Source organism: Capricornis sumatraensis, chromosome 10 (assembly GCF_032405125.1).
Source record: "Capricornis sumatraensis isolate serow.1 chromosome 10, serow.2, whole genome shotgun sequence".
In the NCBI taxonomy this organism is placed as follows: Eukaryota; Metazoa; Chordata; class Mammalia; order Artiodactyla; family Bovidae; genus Capricornis; species Capricornis sumatraensis.
In genome coordinates, this window is record NC_091078.1 from 97865407 (window position 1) to 97879065 (window position 13659).

At 45.0% G+C, this 13659-nt stretch overlaps 1 protein-coding gene across 4 annotated transcripts in view; it reads left to right on the top strand.

The window, feature by feature from the left end:
- Nucleotides 1-1674: 1674 nt before the first annotated feature.
- KIF9 (kinesin family member 9) overlaps nucleotides 1675-13659 on the top strand; it is a 35626-nt gene continuing 23641 nt past the window's right edge. For 2 of the 4 annotated variants that reach the window (XM_068982334.1, XM_068982335.1), the window contains exons 1-3: nucleotides 3616-3708; nucleotides 5212-5377; nucleotides 7145-7251. In XM_068982334.1, the coding sequence (XP_068838435.1) occupies nucleotides 3616-3708; nucleotides 5212-5377; nucleotides 7145-7251 (366 nt within the window). Of the gene's footprint in view, nucleotides 1712-3610; nucleotides 3709-5211; nucleotides 5378-7144; nucleotides 7252-10361; nucleotides 10587-13659 lie in introns of those variants that run through there. The other 2 variants (XM_068982332.1, XM_068982333.1) reach the window with 2 other exon arrangements.

Consider the following 13659-nt stretch of genomic DNA (forward strand, 5'->3'; position numbering starts at 1 on the left):
CTTCCCCGGCCGCCGAGACTGCGCAGGCCTGGCTGTGCTGGCTCGGAACTAAACTGGGCGGGGCGAGGGCGCGGGCGGACAGCGGCCCGAGGCGCTGGGCCGGCGTCGAATGGGCCTGCGCGGCCGCCGTAGTCTCAAACTGCTCTGCGCCGGAAGCCGGGCCTCGCGGTTTCCCAGGTCTTGCTGCTCCGTTCCCCAGCTACCCAGACCCTGGCTTCGTGCCTGCAGCTCCCGCAGTCTTTCTGGATTAATCGGTCCCATCGCTCGTCCTCCTCTTTCGGCCCTGACCTTATTCGTATCGCAACAGAGGACCGCGGACTTCGTTTCCGCCACCACCTCGTACTTCCGGAATAGCCAGAAGCGGCCCGTTGCCACGGCAACCGTATACACAGGCTGACAGCAGCGCTGCCGGTATTCCGTAGCTGCTAATGCAGAGGTCCGGCTGAGAGAGGGCTCCTGCCTCCCGAGCGGTGAGCAGGGGTCACGCGCGCTCGGGATGGGGAGAAGGGAGGCTGGAAAGGGGGGTGTCCGCCCGCTGACGGACAGCTGCTGGAATCTGAAGACCTCTCCTCGCGGGAGTTCCCAGGCTTGGCTCACTGGTCTCCTCCACCGGGCGGAGGAAGGTGCGGTGTCGAGGGGATTCTTTCAGCCTTTTCTCCGCTTAGGGCCTTCGGATCTAATCTTCCCTGGTTTTACGAAGGTTCTGCGTCGCGCCTGAGGTTCAGGGACCTCTGCTCTTCTGGACCCTTTTTTATTCGTCGGTTTTCTAACTCGGGAAGCCTGGCGTGCTGCAGTCTACGGGGTGGCAAAGAGTCGGACACGACTCAGCGACTGAACTGACTTATTTTAGAGAGCTTCGGGATTACCAGTCCCGACCCTTTGCTTTATAGATACAGAAACCGCTCCAGAGAGACACAGAAATGGTCCCAAGGCCCATTGCCTCCCAGACTCCACGCACAGGTCCAGCCCGTTGGGTTAGAAAAAGGAGAAAGGCCAGTTCGGCTTGGGTCCGAATTTGGAGACCTAAGATGCTGCTGCCTTTTTGGTGGCTGTGATTGTTCTCCTTGAGAGTCTGTTCTGGACAGGAGCGCTGGAAGACAGGAACCCATCTGAACCTCTCCTTTTCTCCATTTTAGGGGTGCTGGGTGGCAATCTGTTCATTCTCACCCCTACAACAAGTGAGGAAACTGTGAGCCTCTAAGCAGAGAGGGCTCCTGGCGACTACTCAGAGGTTCACTTATTTACACCAGAGATATCTAAGGGTGGTGTCCATGAGGGAGAGGCATTCCCCACAAGATCCTAGAGAGAAGGACCCTACTAAAAGGGTGAGCGTGGTGAGGAGCTGATATGGCTTTTTCCAAATGGTGCCTGGAAACCTAGTGTCCTCCTGGAAGGGGTGTGGGCTCAGGGGTTGGTGGTGGTGAGGGGAGGGAGTGACATCCTGTGCCCTTTGGGACTCTCTCAGTAGTGACTGAAGATGGACCCACACATGGAGATTCAGCCACGCTCTGACTTCCAGCCATGACCACCACCATCACCAGTCACCATTTCTTAAGCACCTGCTCTGTGCTTGGCACTGTTCTGGACTTAGCGGGGGGATTCAAACGAGATAAAAGGCACCATCCAGTCCTTCAAGCAGCTTATCATTTAATTTGGGAGCTGCAACTGTCTCAAATGATGCGGTCTAAGAACAGTAACAAGCATTATTTCAGTAAGTGCAAGATGGCATGCATGGGGTCCCTAAATGTCTGGTGTTTGAGGGGCACAAAGGAGGCATGCAGTTAATACAGAAGGTTTGTCTGAGGAGAATATGGCTCCTGGTGCGAGCATGGGGAGAATTGGGAAGCACAGATAGAATGGCTGCATGTGCATGTTGGCAAATTCCTGGGCAGAAAGGGAGCAGGCTCTGAGGGGAGGGTGATGCTTGGAGCTGGCCTGTGCTGCTCCTGGGCTGTCCGTGGGTAGGGGCTGCCAGGAGGGAGTTTTAGCCACCTGCCCCAGAACATGCTCCTTTTCAGAGGGCACCCTGGACAGCATCTTAACTTCCCTGAGCAGGAGGATGGGCCCTCAGACCGGTATGGGGAACTTTAGAGAGTGACACTGCTTGCCTAAATAAGCACACCTCCCTCCACTCTCCACTTTCCCATAGCCTAGATCAAAGTGAACCTGGAGATGAGATAATCCCTTCAGTTTTCTCATTTCGGCAGTCCTGTTAGAGCTACTTGGGACTTTTTATTTCTAGAGCTCAACCTTACAAACAAAATTTTTAGACCTGAAATGGGACAAGGCACGATCCTTACTCACCTGAATACCTTTCACATTCATTTTCTAAAAATGGAAAGATTTTTAGCTTTCCTTAGAATTTGTTAACAGTTTCTCTCAGTACTTCATCTTTTGTCATCAGTGTATAAGAGGCATCTAAAGATCTGACTACATTTTAAGTTCCCCCTTAAAGCAGTAAAAATCAGTGTGATTATTACTTCTATTTAATAACTTTCTTTGCTTCTCCACTCTTGATCAATGTTAGAACCAGAATTTACTAGGTGATAGTATTAAATATATTTATACAGACATTCTGAGGAGAGCCTAGTGTGATTTGACCAATGAGACTAGTATCCAATAAAATGTGAGATTTCTTAGTTATCATTTGGCGGGTGTGGTACAATTTGGTTTTTTTTTTAATGTTTGTGAAATACTTTAGTCATACAAGATATTAGAGATCTAATTGACAACAGCCCCTTTTCTAGCATCTCTGCTAATTGGTGTCTTGCTTGACTGTCTAAGATGTTTATAGTCCTTATTTTGAGAGTCTTTTCCACTATAGGAAAATTCTACATAATAATGTTATTTACCTAAATTTCCCTCCCTGTCACTTACAGCTTTAAGCCTTCATCCTATTTGATGAAACTACATTTGGTGTTTCACATTTTATTACACATGGTAATCATTCATGATAGTATAAATGAAGGAATACAAACATGTGTGTCTACCCAAAAATGATGAGAATGCACATAATTAGGTTTTAAGAGAGGCAGGGGAGGTAGGGGACTGATTTTTCTCTCAGTGGAGTGGTGGAGAAGAAAGAATATTTGATTGCAGGCTCCATTAACTATACTTCCAGGAAATCTTTTTTCTGATCTATGTTAGTCTAATGGAGGTAGAGGATGAGGTGCTACATCTCAGGTAAGGTATGTTAATGAAAAAAAAAAAAACAAAACTAGTTCTAATGCATTTCATAGTAAGTATTTTAAGAGGAAAATACAATGAAGAAGGCAAAGTGTAGGTGGACTCTGATACGGAACATTTCTAGAATCCACGTCTAAACTTAGGCCACTGAAGGGAGCATTCTTTTTGTTTTGCATTTTGGTCTCTTAGGGGGTCGGTGGAGAACGGTGAGGCACCTGATCAAGTTGGATGTACACAGACTTGTTGAGCAGGATCCTGTGGGCAGAGCCCTGAGATGCTAGGGGGCAAAAAGGAAGGCTGGCTCCTGAGAGAGGAAAACATGGGCCACACATCATGCTTTCCAATCTTGCTGATCAGTGACATCTCCCTTCTAATGGTTGCTTGAGGATGACTACTGAAAATGTTGCTGTTTTCTTCTTTTTAGCTAAAATGGGTTCTAGGAAAAAAGTTCACGCGTTTGTCCGTGTCAGACCCACTGATGACTTTGCTCATGAAATGATCAAATATAGAGATGACAACAAAGTAAGTACCGTTGTGTCTGCCTTCACCTGCCTGAGAATCTCTCGGTGCTTTCTCACTACACTGTTTTCAAACCACCTTCTAAGGACCAGGACAGAACTGGTAAAAGTTCAGATGGAATCTAGAGTCCTTCAAGTCCAGAGCACTCCCCCCACCAATGCTGTCGATGAGGAAGCTCATGAAACTCCCATTTTTATTGCCTTTTTGGTTAATAGTTTACCTTTATCCTTGTATCTGACACTGGAAGGTGACATTTGTCCACACTCATAAAACTTTCTGGTGATCAGATCTCCCACTGTACAATCTCCCAGGGACTACAGTAGGAATGTCTTCAGTTGATTATTGTTCAGCTTACCAAAGAGTGGGAGAAACTCTTACGGTGAGAACTGGAAAGATCTATCCCTCCCCATGTCCTCACCAATGTCTGAGGACTATTCTGAAGCCTGAGACAGATTTAGCATACCTTGAGAGTTATGAAATGTTTCTATTCAGCAAACATTTGTGGATCTACTATGGGCAGCATGGAGACATTGTTCAAGGGAGCAATTCAGAGGTCAACTTTTCAAACTTCTAAAGTCCTAGCAGTCAGAAAGAAACTCAGGTGCAGCCCTGTGAAGTGCACCCTGCTGGACGTGGATTCAGTGACCCTGAAGCACAGAACATTTAACTTATGAATGGACCAAGCCCCGCTCTGTTGATCTTATTTTTTCTGCGTGTGGCTGTGTCTTGGCTTCTGGATTAAGGCAGCCAGTGTAAGAGTCCAGTGAGAGTCCATTTATGTCAGAAGTCCTCATTTCAAAGATTGGAATCTACCATTAGCCTAGCCCAATAGATTTCTAAACCAGCTGCTGCCACAGAGGCTTGCCATAGAGGGGTCTAAAAATCTAAAAACAAAATTTTTAAAAAACCTTTGCATGTGAAAACGTGCTGATTACAAGTTGGCAGGCACGCTTGCTTTAGTGCCAGTGAGTTGCTATGTCGGAATAGTCCAGGGCCTTTCCTGTGGCCGTCACTTCTTCACTGCTCACCGTGACCCACAGTGTGTGAGGGAGTGGTTGCTTGCCACCACCCTGAGGGAGGCCTTGCCTCCAGTCACCAAGGAGCTAGGGCTCTAGCCCAGGCCTCCATTCCCAAGCACACTGTTCTCTCTGGCCTGTTTGAAGGCAGTCCTGTGCTTATTGGACTTAACCTAAAACTCGTTTACTGAGAATGTGATAAACGTGCTTCACCCCATATCACAGAGGCGGAAACTACGACAGACAGCCCCCTGTCCACAAGGGTGAGATGTGCTGGAACCAGCATGGGCTCCCGTCTCCTGCTCCTTCCACCCTGAGGGTGTCTGGCCTCCCCGAAGTGGCTCCCTTCCCCCCATCCTGAAGGTCATCCAGGACACATACAAGTCCCTGTTCTTCCTCGAGTTCACCTCGTCTGTTTCCTCCAGGTCAGGCCTTGGCTGCCGTTGACTTTTTTATACCAGTTTCTTAAGGAGTCTTCGTTTCTTCCTAGACCATTGATATTCACTTAAAAAAAGATACTCGGAGGGGAGTTGTCAATAACCAGCAGACAGACTGGTCATTCAAACTGGACAGAGTTCTCCATGATGCCTCCCAGGACTTGGTTTACGAGACAGTCGCGAAGGATGTGGTTTCTCAGGCCCTCAATGGCTTTAACGGTAATTTAGTTAATTGTTGTTTTAACGTAAGAACCTGGGGAACACCCCCACCCAGAAAGAGGTACAAGGATTTTATGGTGAATAAAATAAACTACAATTTCTCTTACTAACTTTTGTTTGTCTCCATGTTCTTATGGTGGAAAACTTTGGTGACATGGTGGTCACGGCTTGACCCATGGTCCTGGGTTCCTACCTTCATAGGACGATTTAATGACCCTGTCTCTCTATAGGTCATGGGGATTCAAATATTATCCTGTTTCAAATTCCTTAAATATTAGTTTTGAAACAATGTCTTTAGGATAAATTTGATGGAGTCAAAACATTTTTCTCCTGGCTACCTGCCAGGAGCTATTTCCATTTATCCTACCAGCACAATTAATCTGTTCCATTCCAGTATTAGGTTATTTACATATATCACTAAAAACTTGAGTAGAGTTTGATATTCTTAAGGTAAAAGCTTAACAAAAAAAGCCATTTAGCAAATTAAAATTTATAGGGAAATTTGTACAAACTTGTTCAGTCTAATATTGTTTTAAAATCTAAGATTTTAAAATCCTTAGAAAAAATACATCACAGTCTGTAGACTGTCTGTCTGGTGGCTCTTGACTAGCATGTTCCCCGTTTGCAAGTTTTAGGTCTTCTGTTTAAAAGTCAGTTAAGTGTAGAAGCCCGAACATTGTAGCCTGTGTGTAATATATAGGTGTGGTCCTCATTCGTCCTGAGGGGATGTGGCCCTGAGGAAGTAGAGACAGAGGAGCTAAGGCCCAGGAAGGCTAAGAGTCATGGGCTCTGGGTGCTGTGGAGCCACAGATGGGCTCTGAGTCCCAGCTAAACTGATTCCTTCTTGCACATTGCTGCAGGATTAAAGATACTATTTCTGACTCCAGTGCAGATGCTGAATTCAGGCATCTTGTGTTAAAACCTACCAATCCCAGGAACTAGAGCATCCATGTGGAAAAAGCAGACACTGATTTCCACCACCCAGTGTTGCCTGGGCATTTCTGCTGTGTGAATACCTACAGAAGCAGCCTTTGGGTTAGGTCTAGTTCAGGCTGCCCAAGTCAGGAGGAAGAGCAGATGGGAAGTGGAGCCCAAGGTGACTGGTTTGTGTCCCAGGGCCTGGTGGTGACAGTAGACCTAAAGCACAAGTGAGGTGCCCTCTTCCCAGAGAGGGCACTGGGACAGATCAGGACCTAGTCACAGTATTCAGTTTCTGAAAGTGGCCTGGGACCAACTTTAGTCTTGTGGGAATGTGCTGTCTACAAAGAATTCTCACCAGTAACAGAAAGTGCCCTTCCCACTCCCATCTCTTCCTGGGGATTTTGAAAACTCTTCTTTCTGTCTGGGCAGCCTCATGGGCAGACCTAGCCCTGAGAGCCTGGCTGTCCATGTTCTTGCTGAAGAAGGGCTGGGTTCAATGCTCTCATCACCCTCATCATGCTAGGAAAATTCCCAGGTCCTCTGTAGCCTGGAATTCCCTGCTCTCCTTAGAAGCCCTAGGATCAGATCCCCTCTTGGAAGGGGAGGCAGTAGAGCCCTCCATGGACCACAGATTCAGAGCAGCTGTCTGTGTTTGACCCTTTGCATCCTGTTTCCCTGCTCAGCCACTCACCCTACATGGCAGGAATTCCCGATGTCCTTAGCTGCTCCTGATGGCCACCTTCACACCAGGGTTCTGGCTAGCGCTGGGCATGCTGGGGGAGGGAAAAGCTGTCCTTAGATCTATTTTCTTGGATGTCACCAAAATGTGTTTTGAAATGTTTGCAGGCACCATCATGTGTTATGGGCAGACAGGAGCTGGCAAGACGTATACTATGACGGGGGCAACCGAGAATTACAAGCACCGAGGGATCCTCCCTCGTGCCCTACAGCAGGTAGAGAGTGGGCTGGTGGGCGGGATGGCACACAGAAGCTGCCCATCCCAGGCCAGCTCCTGGAGCCAGTGGGATCCAGGCCTCCAAGGAGCTGCAGCCTGTAGGGGAGACAGGTTATGCATGGTGGAGTGTGTGTGTGTGTGTGCGTGCGTGCGCGTGTGCGTGTGCGTGTGTGTGTGTGACTGACTGACCGATTCCCATGCTAAGCTTGTTTCCCATTTGGTAAACAGTGAGTCGGATGTGCAGACTGGCTTCTTGCTGCTCAGTTGGCCTGTGGCCCTGTAACAGAGGGTACGGAGGACCTAGTTCTGTTCCTTCCTGGTTTTAATGAGGGGGAGGGACCATTGCAGTGCTTCCTTACTGGCCTGCTCTGGCTTCTTCCACCACCGTCACCCCAGAAGGAGCAAAGGGAAGGAGCAGGGCACGACATGAGCTTTCAGGACCAAGCCAGCCCTGGGGGTCTGAGAAGTGTGACTGAAGACAGGACAGGAGGGCTGTTCCTTTGGAGTCTGCTAGCCTATGTTCTAGGAGAAGGCAGTGGCACCCTACTCCAGGACTCTTGCCTGGAAAATCTCATGGACGGAGGTGCCTGGTGGGCTGCAGTCTATGGGGTCGCTGAGAGTCAGACACGAGTGAACAACTTCAGTTTTACTTTTCATTTTCATGCATTGGAGAAGGAAATGGCAACCCACTCCAGTGTTCCTGCCTGGAGAATCCCCGGGACGGGGGAGCCTGGTGGGCTGCCGTCTCTGGGGTCGTAGAGTTGGACACGACTGAAGCGACTTAACAGCAGCAGCAGCAGCCTGTATTCTGTGAGGACCCTCGTTTTGGAAGTGGGAGGCAGAGGATTTTTCTCTAAAAAGCAACTTGAGGTTTTATAGCCCTGTCCAATAGGAAGTGAAGTTGCCCCTCTTGTGCATAACCATCCATGCTATAATTTTTTTGAAGCAATATTCTTAACATCCCACTGTCAATGCCTCAGCATCTTAGACCTTTTCTTTCCCCCTCTTATTTACTTTATTCAGTAGGCAGTTAGGGTCTCAAAAATCTCTCTCTCCATCAGATGTTTGGTCTCCTTGTAAAGCTTTGGGTTTTTGAGGTTGAACATGGAGCTTTACTCCATCAATAACATGATTTTCCCATTGTAGTGCATTGTGAAGTTCTTCTGAAGAAAAGTGAATCCAACCCATACCTTTGTGAAAGCCAGTCTCTTCGTCAAAAGGAACAGTACACTTTCTTACATGGCTAAATTGTGCAAAGTGTTCTCTCAGCTCACTTGAGGCCACCGTCCCAGGAATTTTTCTGACAAACACAACCGGTCGGCTGATATCTGTACGCAGTACCATAGCGCCCCTCACTGCCGAAGCTGCCATCTTTAGCATCTTAGACCTTGGTAATCTAGCTCGGTGCTGCGCAACAGAAATTTAATGTAACTCACATACGCAGTTTTAGGTTTTCCAGTAGCCACATTTTAAAAAGTAAAGCAAGTGAAATGAATTGTGGCTTAGCTGGTAAAGAATCCACCTGCAATGCGGGAGACCTGGGTTTGATCCCTGGGTTGGCAAGATCCCCTGGAGAAGGGAAAAGCTACCCACTCTAGTATTCTGGCCTAGAGAATTGCATGGAATGTATAGTCCATGGGGTCGCAGAGTCAGACATGACTGAGCAACTTTCACTTAAATGATACTATATATTTTATTTAACTCAATATAGCCAAAATATCTCCATATGTAATCTATGTGAAAATTATTGAGATATTTTACATTCTTTTTCCTTACACTAAGTCCTTGAAATGTATTTTACATGGGCTTCCCAGGTAGCTCAGTGGTAAAGTACGCCCCTGCAAATGCAGGAGATCCAGGTTCAATCCCGGGGTTGGGAAGATCCCCTGGAGAAAAAAATGGCACCTGACTCCAGTACTCTTGCCTGGAAAATTCCACAGACAGAGGAGCCTGGCAGGCTACAGTCCATGGGGTCTCAAAGAGTCGGACATGACTTAGCGACTAAGCAACAACAACGTATTTTATACTTACAGCCCATTTCATCCTTTTTTTTGGCTGCACTGCACAGCATGTGGGATCACAGTTCCCTAACCAGGATCGAACCCACACTCCCTGCATTGGAAGGATGGAGTCTTAAGCACTGGACCACCAGGGAAGTCCCCATTTCAATTTAGACCCTAAATATTCATCAGAAATAGTTTCTCTGTATTTATATTTCATGCAATTGACAGTTGAAAGGGTGGACTCATAAACACAAATTGTTCCAAACATACTTAAAAGTTTACCAGTAACTGAATTTAGTATCAGTTTTAATTATTTAATTAAAGTTAAATAAAATTCCTCATTTGTGTGAGCCACATTTCAAGTGCTGAGCAGCCACCTGTGGTTAGTGTCTGGCATGTGGCACAGCACAGATCTAGCCTGTTAGGATAAGGGGGGGACTTCAGGGATCATCCAGCCGAGCTCCCCATTTAACAAATAAGAAAGTTAAGGTTCAGAGACGGGGAAAAGACCAGCCCAAAGTCACCTGCTGATAAGCACTGGGGAGGGTAGTCGGAGTTGAGAAGGCTGAGTTCTGGCTTGGCTTTTTCCCTTATTAGCCGAGCCACCACACATGGGTGTGGCCCCTGCCCTGCTTCAGTTGCAGTGGAGTTAGGAGGATAGAATCAAATAATGGATGTGAAAGAAGCTTCTGTGTGGTAAAACTCCACAAAATGATATTTTCACTTCACAGTCTTTTCTGTTCATCATGCCTCTACTTCTTGAGACTGTATAATGATTAGCCAATCTGTAAGTCAGGCCTCAAAAAACTACGAGATGATAGTGAATATCACCCGATGAACTACTAGCTGATGATGAGGACCATCACAGTAACTAGACCGCGAATTCTTCCAGGGTGAGGGCTCTCTCCGGAGCTCAGGACTCCCCTAATCCTGGCTGGGCGAATTCTTCCAGGGTGAGGGCTCTCTCCGGAGCTCAGGACTCCCCTAATCCTGGCTGGGCAAATTCTTCCAGGGTGAGGATTCTCTCTGGAGCTCAGGACTCCCCTAATCCTGGCTGGGCGTTGGCGCTCTGCTCTTGGTGACTGCTGTCCAATCTCCCATCCAGGTTTTTAGGATGATTGAAGAACGTCCCACACATGCCATTACTGTGCGCGTTTCCTACCTGGAAATCTATAATGAGAGCCTGTTTGATCTCCTGTCCACGCTGCCTTATGTTGGACCCTCGGCCACACCTATGACCATCGTGGAGAATCCTCAAGGGGTCTTCATTAAGGGCTTGTCGGTCCACCTCACAAGTCAGGAGGAGGATGCATTCAGCCTCCTCTTTGAGGTGAGATGATCAGGACCACAGCTGCCTTCTCCCTAACCTTTTCTTTCTCCCTTCTTTCCTTTTGTTCCCCTTTTCCTCTCTCCTTAGTTTCTTAGTTACTTTGATAACCAGAATTAAAATTAGTATATACTTGTTTATCAAGTTCAGATAATAATGAAAAAATATAGAAGCAAAAAAGAATTCACTTATCTGTTTTCTACATATGGCAATAATAATGTGTATATATATATATATATATTTAATATTTATTTATTTGGCTGCACCGGTCTTCAGAATATAGGATCTTTAGTTATGGCATGTGGGATCTAGTTCCCTGACTAGGGATCAAATCCTGGGCCTCTGCATTGGGAGCAAAGAGTCCTAACCACTGGATCACCAGGGAAGTCCCAATAATGTATATTTTGGCTTAATAAATTTGACTTTTAGTCTTTTTTTCTCTTGAAGTTTTTTCTTTATTTAGTTGAAACTGTCCTTTAAAAAGTTAACCATGGGCATTTGTGATATAGAAAAAAATTAAAATGTCTTTGAAATATAAAGGCTCTTAGAAATCAATAAAAAAACATTCCCTGGGATGTGTTATTCTTTTTAAAATCATGTAGATTAAAATTCTTATGCATTGCTGGTGACCTATAAAGGGCTGTAGCCATTTTGGCAGTTTCCTAAAAAGTTAAACATTAATTTTTTTTAACTTTTTATTTTTACTTTATTTTACTTTATAATACTGTATTGGTTTTGTCATACATTGACATGAATCCACCATGGGTGTACATGCAATCCCAAACATGAACCCCCCTCCCTCCTCCCTCTAAACATTAATTTTTTCATAGGACCTAGCAATTCTGCTCCTAGAGATCTACCCAAGAGAAATGAAAATCTATGTGCACACAAAGACTTGTACACAGATATTCATAATAAGATTATTCATAATAGCCAAAGACCAGAAATAACCAAAATATTCATCAACTGGAGGATGGATAAGCAAAATATGGTACATCCAAACAATAGAAAACTAGCGATAAAAAAGAAATGGAACATTGGTACATGCTATGCCATAGATGAAACTCCTCCTCCCTCCCCGGAAAAATGCTAAGTAAAAGAAATTTTAAAAGGTCACCTAATGTATGACTCCATTCATTTGAAATGTCCTGATAGCCACATCTATAGAGAAAAACATTGCCTGGGGGAGGGGAGCAGGAAGTGACTGCAAATAGGCCTGAGAAAACTTTTTTGGAGTGATACATTTTAAAAATAGAATTGTGAGGATAGTGACACAACCCTGTAATTTTACTGATTCAAAAAATCACTGAACTATAATACTTAAAATGGTGAATCTTAGGATATTTAAAATATATGTCAAATAAAAGTTTAAAAAAAAAGTCACTTAGGTGTCCTCAGAGGCGATTTAAACACAGATCCCTTGCATGTACACAGAAGAAAGAGCCTGCCAGGAGGCAGCAAAAACACATTCTCATCTTATTGCTGCTCCTAACATTTCACCATGAAGAATGATGTTTGCCAAAAATTTCTTGGCTTAAGGTTAAAGAAGGTCCAACTTTGTGAAGAGTTTATCATGAATAAGTATTTATTCATACCCATAGAAGTAACTGGGCTTCCCCAAAGAATCCGCCTGCTAATACAGGAGACTCAGGTTCAATCCCTGGGTCAGGAAGATCCCTTGGAGGAGGAGATGGCAACCCACTCCAGTATTCTTGCTGGAGAATGCCATGGACAGAGAAGTCTGGTGGGCTACAGTCCATGGGGTCACAAAGAGTCAGACACAACTGAGCAACTAACACTGGAAGCAAGCACTCTCCTGACCTGTAATCATTTCCTTGGTCTTCATTAGGGCTTAACCACCTGTAGTTATATCTCCTGAAATAGTATAAGTTAACCTTTTTGGAAATTTATATAAAAGGAATCATGTAGGATGAATTGTCTTATTTCTCTTACCTACTGTTTATGTGCAATTCATCTGGTATTGTTATATGTTTTTCACTTTTATCATATTACATTGTGTGAGTATACTACAGTTTAGTTATCCATTCTACTTCAGATGGACAGTTGGGTTTTACTAATTTGGGGATATATCAGACAATGGCACTATGTGTTTATTGACCTAGAACCAGGGACGTTCTTGTATGTATATCTGATGCACGTAAGCATGAATTTCTCTAGGTAAAGCCAAGAATTGTAATTGCTAGGTCACAGAGAGTATGTGTCTTAAGCTTTCTTAAACGATACCAATAATGGCATACTCCCTCAACAGGTTGTCAGAATTCCCATTATTCTGATCCTAAAAATTTGACCAGTCTGGCTGGTGTATAGTGTTTCCCATTATGGCCCCACTCATTGGGTTTTATTTCCCTGATTACCAATGAGATTAGGGACCTCATTATGTGTTTATTGACCATTTGCATTTCCCTGTTCATGTCTGTTGATTATTATCTTTACAGATATCTTTTTTTCCTCTCATTTGTATAAATTTATCAATTCTGAAAACTAGTTCTTTTCTCAGTTGTATGTATTACAGCTGTTTTCTATCTCCTGTGACTTTTTTTCTTGATATGTCAATTTGGTGAACAAACATGCTTAATTTTAGGCTAGTTGAATGTGACAGTGAGACCTTGGGGATGTAGCCTGGGAGCCAGCCAGGCCTCCTCCACAGCCCAGGGCCTCCCCTCCTCTTTAGGTGCTCCACTCTCTGCAGGGGAAGGCAGTATCGCTGATTTGGGGTTTCTTCATAGCACTTCTCAGGGTCCTTTAAGGAGACAGGAGTCCCTCCTGTACAAATCTTTTTCTCTGAGTACAGCCATTTCTATGTCTCCTTTTAAGTGTATTCTGGTCATAGTGCCTAATCCTGTGAATTAGAGGCAAGGGCTGTCTCTTTAAAGATACAAATTACTGATTTTTTTCCTAATGTTTAAATGTAATTCATGTTCACTTTAAAAATATGGAAGCATAACCTGTATATATAAAAGATCCACCTATAAACTCCAACCCAGAAGTGACCATTAGTAACATCTTGGTAGCGCCATCTGTTTATTCTTTCTTCTATGAATGCTTCTGCATTCCT